This window comes from Curcuma longa, chromosome 10 (genome assembly GCF_044706935.1).
Source record: "Curcuma longa cultivar G26 ecotype Majalengka, Jawa Barat chromosome 10, ITB_CL_G26_1.1, whole genome shotgun sequence".
NCBI classification, from domain to species: Eukaryota; Viridiplantae; Streptophyta; class Magnoliopsida; order Zingiberales; family Zingiberaceae; genus Curcuma; species Curcuma longa.
In genome coordinates, this window is record NC_133870.1 from 4,067,385 (window position 1) to 4,076,426 (window position 9,042).

At 40.3% G+C, this 9,042-nt stretch overlaps 2 protein-coding genes across 3 annotated transcripts; one reads left to right on the top strand and one right to left on the bottom strand.

The window, feature by feature from the left end:
• Nucleotides 1-1,451, top strand: LOC141836503 (uncharacterized). The gene is made up of 3 exons (XM_074724009.1): nucleotides 1-448; nucleotides 533-640; nucleotides 725-1,451. Exons 1-3 carry the CDS (start codon nucleotides 156-158, stop codon nucleotides 1,230-1,232), a joined length of 909 nt encoding a protein of 302 aa, XP_074580110.1. The 5' UTR covers nucleotides 1-155; the 3' UTR covers nucleotides 1,233-1,451.
• Nucleotides 1,452-1,942: 491 nt separating this feature from the next.
• LOC141836596 (E3 ubiquitin-protein ligase At1g63170-like) lies at nucleotides 1,943-8,609 on the bottom strand. 2 transcript variants are annotated; one of them, XM_074724100.1, is made up of 6 exons: nucleotides 8,497-8,609; nucleotides 8,017-8,077; nucleotides 6,918-7,869; nucleotides 3,871-3,996; nucleotides 3,495-3,789; nucleotides 1,943-2,358 (listed from the first exon to the last, which is right to left on the bottom strand). In XM_074724100.1, the coding sequence occupies exons 3-6, from the start codon at nucleotides 7,532-7,534 to the stop codon at nucleotides 2,146-2,148; spliced, it is 1,251 nt and encodes a 416-aa protein (XP_074580201.1). In that variant the 5' UTR covers nucleotides 7,535-7,869; nucleotides 8,017-8,077; nucleotides 8,497-8,609; the 3' UTR covers nucleotides 1,943-2,145. The 2 variants fall into 2 exon arrangements, with proteins under 2 accessions (XP_074580201.1, XP_074580200.1); XM_074724099.1 differs by having other exon boundaries at nucleotides 8,017-8,084.
• Between the last annotated feature and the right edge of the window lie 433 nt (nucleotides 8,610-9,042).

Consider the following 9,042-nt stretch of genomic DNA (forward strand, 5'->3'; position numbering starts at 1 on the left):
CATCCACCAATCCAGCGAGCACCATCTCGTTCTTCCATTGGTAATAGCATCGCTAGATGTCGCCGTCATTCCAAAAGCTCTGTTCTAGTTGAATTAGTTCTTGTCGATTTGTCTTTTTTTTTGGTCTGTTTTTTTAAAAAAATTGAAGTTTGGGAATGGAGGCCGCCGCAGATGTTGGCTGGGATTTCGACGCGCTGGTGGCGGCGCTGACGCACGGGGAAGAGCAGCTGCGGCAGCTGTGTGCGTGCATTGCTGCGCGGTCTCCGGCGGAGCAAGAGAAGCAGCTTGCTTTGCGGGCGCAGTCCTGCTTCAAGAAGGCCATCTGCATGGCCCAGGCGATGGACTCCGGCCGGCTCCGGGCGCGCTCCAACAGCTGCCACAGCCCGCAGAGCGACAGCTCGGAGCGGGCGGTCAAGGAGCATGAGCGCAAGGAGATGTGCAAGAAGAGGTAAAGGAGAGGCGAATGGATCGATTAGCAACGACGACAGTTGGATGTCGCAGGTTTTTGATCAGATCGCTGGCCTTGAAACAGGAAGACGCTGAGGAAATGGACGAGCCGCGTCCGGGTGTCGGGATCGGATGGCCATGACGACGGATTTAGCTGGCGGCAGAAGGACATCCTCGGCGCCAAGCATCCGAGGTCAATCACAATCGCCGTTTGCTTTGTAGCAGGTGATAGATTTTAATAGGAATGTTCTAAATGTCGCCGACCATCTTTCGACAGAGCTTATTTCAGATGCACCTATCGCAATGCCGCCGGATGTCTCGCGATGAAGCAGGTGCAGCGGTCGGACGACGACCCCTCCGTCGTCGACGTCACCTATCGAGGAGAACACAGTTGCCTCCGGAACCAGAGGCCGAAGCCATCGCAAGGATCGCTGAGCGCTGCGGGGGAGAAAGAGGCTCCTCAGGACCAGCGGCTTCTCCTGAGCTTCCAAGCGAGCCTCAAGGTGGAAACAGAGGGGTTGAGCTCCGATGACCAGAGCCGCAACTCCTTCTCCTTCGCCTCCACGCCCGCGAGCGGCGGCTTCTCGCCGTCCTTCGTCTCGCCCACGACCCCTGAGTCCAGCAACTTGTTGCTACCGCCGTGGCGAATGAGCGGCGTCGGAGATTTGTTCTCCGCCGTGGCTCCGGCGGATGACTACGGCTCCGACGTCGGTTTCATGCTCGACTCGGCCGACTTCGATGAGACTTCCCCCTTCGATGCTTCTGATTTCTTCAGCAACTTATAAGCAAGCATCCGATCGTGCGGAACTGGATTCCGGCGGCCGACCGCAGTTTTCCATGACGATCAAATTTCGCACAACATTCTTTATGCAACGGAATAATCTGAACAGAGTTGCTGTTTTTTCTTGTTCTTGACGAGTTGGAATAATCTTTCCAGAGATTACAGGATTAATTTTCCGAGCAGCGCAATAGGACTGCATGTACTTTTTGATTTACTCTGGTAGCCGATGAAAAATTTCCGTGGGATCGAACCGAGTCCATAAGACTAACTGAAATTTATTATTCAAAAAAATATATAAACAAGAAAAAATCTTCCATATTAAACTCTAGGGGCTTGTTTTGAATCATATTGAATGCGTAATTTTAAAAATCTAAAATTTCTAATACAGATAGTTGTTTCACATGTACTAGTTCTTCCATATAATCATTTAGAAAAGCAAATTTAGCATCCATTTGAAACTTAAACCTACAACTGCAAGTAACATCCAAATGGAGCCAAGGTGTGCTTGATTGAAATCTTAGGCCGCTATTTCTAACTGTATTTCTAATCACCAATGCACTTTCATCTAATTTATTCCTATAAACCTAACAAGTTTCATAGATCTTCACACTCCATTTCTCTATGACTACCATCAGATCCAAGACAAAGGGAAGAATCATGAACCTTACACATTTTTCCCAATCACAAAATCGCCATATTGTACGACTAGACCGATTTAAGAAATAACTATTATTATGGATGAGAATCTCTTCTAAATAACATCCGTTGGCATCTTTATGTATACATACACAATATACAAAACCCTGCATGACCAAAGAATGCTGCAGGCTTTCTTATCTGCTTCATTATGGGTGCTCAGGCTTTCTTGCATAAAAATGACCAAAGAAAAGGAATTTATTGCATCTCTAGAGCTCAATCTATACCTCGGGAAATCCTCCTCCTGAATGATGATTCAGTGCCGCTGTATCGGAAAGTTGTGCATTGGTGATCCCCGCCACAGTTTTGCAAAGAGGACAAAGTGCATTTAGCTTGAGCCACTTATCCACACACTCCTTGTGGAAAAAATGAGTGCACGGAAGCTCACGCAACTCGTCATTGTCAACATACTTTGCTAGACAAATGCAACAAACCTGTAGCAAGCATAGTAGAGTTTAGTATTCAGCTGAAAGAATGTATCTCTACATTCCATAGTTTACCTAAACCGTTATGTACACAGTCATGATGCACGTTTAGCTAGAGAAACACATCAAATATACAAGCAACAATTTACCCTGAACCTTGGAATATACAGTCGTGGTGCTGAAATTACCAAACCCTATGCATTTCTAGATCATTATAGATGGCCTTTGTACTTTTATCTGAAATATTGCTATCATGGCGAAATGAAAAACACTAGAGTGATGAATATGTGATGATTCCTGAATCAGAATTTGGACTGAAAATTACGATCTGGTTTAACTAAAAGGCAACTTCAAAATAGTAAATAAAAAATTGACTTCCATACTGAAACATAGAGTAAAATCAAAAGATTTTGCATCCTCATATCTAGAATAAAGGATAACAGAAAACTATGCTGTTTCTGCTTGCTCCATTTTCTTTCTCCAGCAGTTGGATTAACTTTGAGACCTAATTTATGCTAACTGAGCATGGGTTTGTTCAACTTATCCCCTAGTCGGGTAAGAAAGGACTATAGGCAGATTGAATCCATGACAAATAAGTGTTGTCTTCACCCTTCCAATACTTTCAGATGCTAAGATTTGTTGATAACGAGCATGTAGTTAACAAAAAACAAAATGAGGAACTTATTTTAAGATCCTTTAACATCTTCATCAGGTGTCGGATAATCCTGCAGTAGAAATGTACGACACAATGGGCAATGGAATTATGTTTAACAAACAGCCTATATAGTAGCTCCTTCACTACACCCAACCCAACTTACTAGTGACCTATCTTCAATGATTTCAAGATGCTTATGGTTCAATGTGGTTTGGACTTTACAGTGACATTAGTCTCTGGTCACAAGGAGTCTGGAGATTGAAGGCTATTTACCTACATATGTACAGAGGTTATTCTAACAGTCTGCAGCGCTAACATAATGACCACATGACCAAGTTGCAACTAGAATGAAAACTGAATGATTGTACTTAATATACAGTAGTAAACTGCAAATAGTTAGCTTTAGAAAGTTCCACCATCTTCCGAATAATTACTTGCGACACTTTCAAAAATGAATAACAGTGAAAATAATAGCAAACAGAATTCTTACAGCATCTTCAGCAGAAATAGTTCTTTCCTTGCCAGTACCAGCAGCCAATATCCCATCTGTGGAATGACCATCCAAGCTTCTTTCTGAATCCCCTTTATTCTTCCGCCTTTTAGTTTTGAACTTGTAACTGGGGAGCGCATTAATTGATTCCAAGGTAGCACCTCTATCATGGATCATATCCTCTCTTATGCCCAAAACCGATATAATGCAAGGCAAGCAACAACAAATCATTGCACATAGAATGAAAGGCAAAGCATATCCTATACAGCTGAATGCAAGGAAGACAATACATAACCTGAGAACAACAAGTGAAAAAAGTGAATCTCCAAATTTTACATGATCAAGAAGAAAATAGTATGTGGCACATATATAACACCTATACAAGTTTGGGGCATCATGGGGAGAGGAGCGCCCGCCAAACACCCACACATTGCCAACAACAAACCACACAGCAAAAAAGCAATCCAAGGCCATCTTCATATTGTCAACTATTGCATTTATCCTGGAAACAAAAAAATGTGAACTTGATTTTGGTAACCAAATTCTATTATACAGCAATTAGTGTGAACAAAAGAATGTCATAAATACAAATTAGCTTAAGAATCTAAGTCAGTAATGATTTTTTCTAAGAGTATAAGGTTCATAAAAAGTTCCCTTCTACAAATGCTTCTTTGAAAAGAAGAATTTACCAATGCCAAACATACAAGAAGCAGTGCTTCTATAATCAATACTTCACTAAGCCTCTATTCAACTTTCCTGACTTTCACTTGTTTTGACCCATTCGGTCATCAAGAAATGTATTGTAAAATCAAAGATAATGTATAAGTCAACGAACCCTAAGAACTACACCAGCAGTATTTTCTCATTGGAACGGATGATGTAGCTGACTCAATTCTAATGGATCACTTGGATGCTAGGGAAGTTGATATGTGATCCCTCTCCTAATATCTTGAGATCTTGGAATAAGTGATAATGGCAGTCAACTTTCAAACGGTATCTGAGAAAGACGCAAGAGGTCCTTGTTCAAACCTTGCTTGTGATAATAATATTAGTTAGTTGAGTTATGCCCAACCAAATATGGAAGGGGAACATTAAGATACAAATATATAGATCAATTTATTTGCTAATATCTTGAGTTTTTGAAATAAGTGGTTGACCGATCAATTTTAAGGCATGCAAATATGTAGAAATTCCAATTATGCAGAACCATATTATAATCATAAGATGAATTGATGTCTTTGAAGACTGTTCTTAGTACCAAAGATTTATGGGACTCATCTATCTCATAGTTACTGGACCACATTTATCCTCATTGGTGTCAAAAGTCAGTTTATGTAAAATCTGAAAAAGTTTCCTGTTAAGAAGATTTCTAGGGAATAGTTTACTTTACAAAAACATGGAAATATCACATATTGATTTCTTTTAATATCTTGGATCTTTTTATTGATAAACGGTCCCCAGAGGAAACCTAGTTATGTGGAAAACCATTGTTTTTTAGTATAGTTTATGGCTAAAATAGAAAATAGGCAATGGCAGACATAAGTTGTGAAATGTGGATAGTCTTTCCTTGAAGACCTGAATTTCAACAATATTGAACTAATGAATATGCATTGTGACTCGAACCCAATTAAAACACTCACCAGGGATACTGGGTAGCCATGACTCGAATAAGGCTCCTAGAAACTTCCACACTTTCTATTCAGAACGTCAAGAAAAACTCAAACTACCAATCACAAGAATTAATGAGACGAAGGAAAAGAGAGTAAAATCTACACCCTTACTAGCATGGATCTCTGCAACCACAAGAGTGCATCGCACAAGAACTCAATTGAGTAAGAGAAAAAGAATAATCAGTGGTACTCACGAAGGAACGAATATGATCATGATTGAAGCTCAGCTTGAGCTTCTACCCTAATCGAAGGAAGATTGAAAGGACACAAAACTAGGGTTCCTTAACCAGTCAAATAGCATGAACCAACCAACTCCTTGTGGTTTACAAAAGAGATAAAACACCATTGACTTCTATCCAATCTGCTAAAATTAGCAAATTCAAAGGACAAAACAAAGAACACACAGAGATAACCTCCTCAACAAGAAGAACAAGGGTGCCACCGGTGCTAATGATAAGGACCTAGCCCTTAGGGGTGCATGGTTGGGCTCACAATTGCTTCTGGCAGCAGCGACAATGGCTGCTTTGGGCAGCAGCAGCATCAGTTGAAAAGGCAGTGATGAACACAACATTGTTGGCTTCATCCAAGAGCATCATGGCTAGCAAAGGGATCAAAGGGATGGTGGAGGCTATGTTGCCGGGGTGGTGATGGTGCAATCGACAACAGTGTGACTGATTCACGACGGCAACAGGGCTATGAAGAGCAGACGAAGGAGAGGAGAGGGGCAACATTATCGCACATGAGAGAATAGAGGAGTCGGTGGTCAAGCTCCTCATGAATATAAATAATCTTAAAAATCCTAGACTCTGTGAAGCAAAAAAAAAAGCGACTAAATCAACTCAAATTACCTAGCTTGGTTCAGCAATGACTCATCCATTAAGTCTAAATTGAAAAAAACAAGCATATCACTTCTTAACTTAACTCATATTTATATATTTTTAAATTTTTTCCAGATTTTTTTATTTCTTAAATATTTAAGTAAATTTTTTATTTTTAATAATATATTTTATATTAAAAAAATATCAAAACCATATCGACAAGATACGATACCGAAACCATATCGTTCTTGTCATAGACCGAAACTTTAATATGGTTCGAAATTTCAAACCATGCATGTATACATCCCCAAATAAACTCTAAGACTATTACAGCTAGTATATGGACGATTTAAAGCCTTTTTAGTTGTGTTAAGTAGAAGTTTTTTGTCTACATATTCTACTTAGTATGGAAAAGGCTTGGTTGTTGTTGCATACTACACAGTAAACAACAAAATTTCAACAGTAATTAATCCAACTTATCAAACTATACAATCAATTAGCCTTATGAACATATCGATAATATTTCGCTTTCATGTGATTATTTGTTAGAACTCTCACAAATTGCTCTTCCATAGTAGGATCTTTAGCATATTTGTATCAGAAGTATAATACTATAAATGTAGGCAATTCTATAAGCCCTCTGATGCATCAAAATGTAATTGATTGTAATGTGGTGTAATAATATCCAATCCAAGGAAAACAATATAAAGCAATCAGAATATATGATACAACAAAATAAAAAAAAGTGAAAGAGTATAATGTTAGGGTAAAAATAAGTCCATCAAAATTTTCTAAAAATGTTGACACAATCAAGCACTGAATAGAATCAATAAGAAAGGTGTCTTTTAAATTGTTCAGAGAAAGTAATTAAGAAAAACACTAAACTGCACCTGAGTGTCTTTTTTTAGTTTACTGAATCAGTTACTTTTAAGTACCTTGGACTAGTGTTTACACTGGTTTGCTCGAGCTCGGATGTAGGATTGTGACTATTTTGTTGCTGTGGGTTATGTGTGCGAGCTCCATCAGCATAAGCATTAGAGTCATGATGGTTATTCCCTGTAGTTTCCTGGTTGGAATGTGCTGGATCTTGCTCAGTTCTCTGAGAACTGCGATGAAGGTAGCGCCAATAAAGATATGGTAGTGTAGCAACACAGCCTGCTGTATACCCTATGATCCACACAGTTAATGGAGTCCGGGGATGCTCATGTTTTGACAGTGATAGCACAATGATAGCTGCTAGAATTTGGCTCACATTAGCAACAAGCTCAACCGTAATCCACAAACCAGAGTTCAGAGGACTTCTGTTGTGATGACCATAGTTATCTGTTCGTCTTGTCAAAGATGAATTTGCTGAATTAGAAAGATTTGGCGATGACAAAGCTAATTGGGAGGCAGGAGGTGGACTGCTTGTTGAAGGGTGATTTTCACTAGGTGTTCCATGTGGGATACTGTGATCAGTTCGTGCAGGGATAGAGGTTGAAGCATCATTTGTGCCCGATATACCAATAACATACTCAATTCCATTTAAGTTAGTTGCCCGATCCATCAACATAAGATGTCTATCACTTTGATGCTCACAAATCACTTCACTACGTTAACATCTATAACCATCTGATAATGGAAGAGTAAAAGCAGCATCTGAAACTAGAAGCGACCCCCTCCAAACTTTTTTATTTCTGGGAAAGCCTATAGTTTCTTCACGATTTGGTAGATATTATTGGGAGTACTTTAACTCCAATCCTTCAGCTTTATTAAAATATTTTCTGAGATTTGCTTCACCTAATCCTTTATAAGCAAACCAAATACCCAAAGGAGGAAACCCTTTAAGGCATTCTGCTTTACAAAACATTGGAGAACAGTGTACCCAACCTATAAAATGTGTGTATTCTGCACTCAACACTGAAATATTAGCCAATAGCATCAACTACAGATGCAAATTCAGGAGAAAATTAAATACAAGCACGTGCATATCCAGAAATTCTGACTGTTAATTCACAAAGAATAAAAGGAGAAGCTAGTTTTTGAACGACATACTCTGTTGATAACAAACCGAGGCTAGGCATAGACAAGCGTTAGAATCAATATTCCCTCGTCTCTGCAACCTACAAGAAATTTTTATCAGATTGAAGAAGGAATCTCACCGGCATTGAATAGATAACTTCAACATGAACATTTTTCCACTAATAGCTGCCATATCCTAATGATACGATGTATGATTTACGCCATTGCATCCATAACCTACCACCGGATTATCGCACACAACGAACAATTATGGAAGACAACGAACGAGGAATAATTAACGCGAGGCATATTAGCGTCAGAGCTAAAATCCTACCAAATTCGATATTGCCTTCGCAAACTAATCAAGAAATACACCGATCGGAATCAACGAAACTCAAACAAAAAAATTGATAAAAATAGTTTCAAATCCTAATTGATCCCACAAGAAATACACCACAAACCGCCCGAGGACGCAATCCACAAGAGAGGGAGAGGGAGAATCAACGAACTCACAGGAACCCTTGATTCCACGCTCGTGCTCCTCCCACGGATCGGAAGCTGCCTCCCTCACCGCGCTTAATGTCGTCGGATTTGGGAGGGCTTTTTGGTGGAAATTTTGGCCTGGCAGCGTCCGATCGATGGGGACGCGACGGAGAGTTGACTGGGCGGAAATAGGCTGAACGGTCGGGATCGATGGGCCCAGCGGCTCCGGTTTATTTGGTCTGACCGGAATCCTCGCCCGTGCTAACGTACGGTCAGGCGCGCTTGTGTATTCTGGGAAACTTCTTGAGCGTAGGATCCTGATCGAACGGCCTGTGATCTTCTTGAGCACTTGATGCTTTGCGATTGTCTAACGCATAGGAGGATTGACTCCACGCGAGCTTTCAGGTTGCCTTAAGAAATGTCAACGCTCGAGGTAGGCCTAGGAGCATAAGGCTTCTCGTTGGATTCTAGTAAGCTAAAGCTACTAGTCAACGCTATTCCACGTGGAGACGAACTAAGAATTTCATAGGGTGAAAAATATGTGTTTACGTTGAGAAGGAGAGAATTGTGTCATCG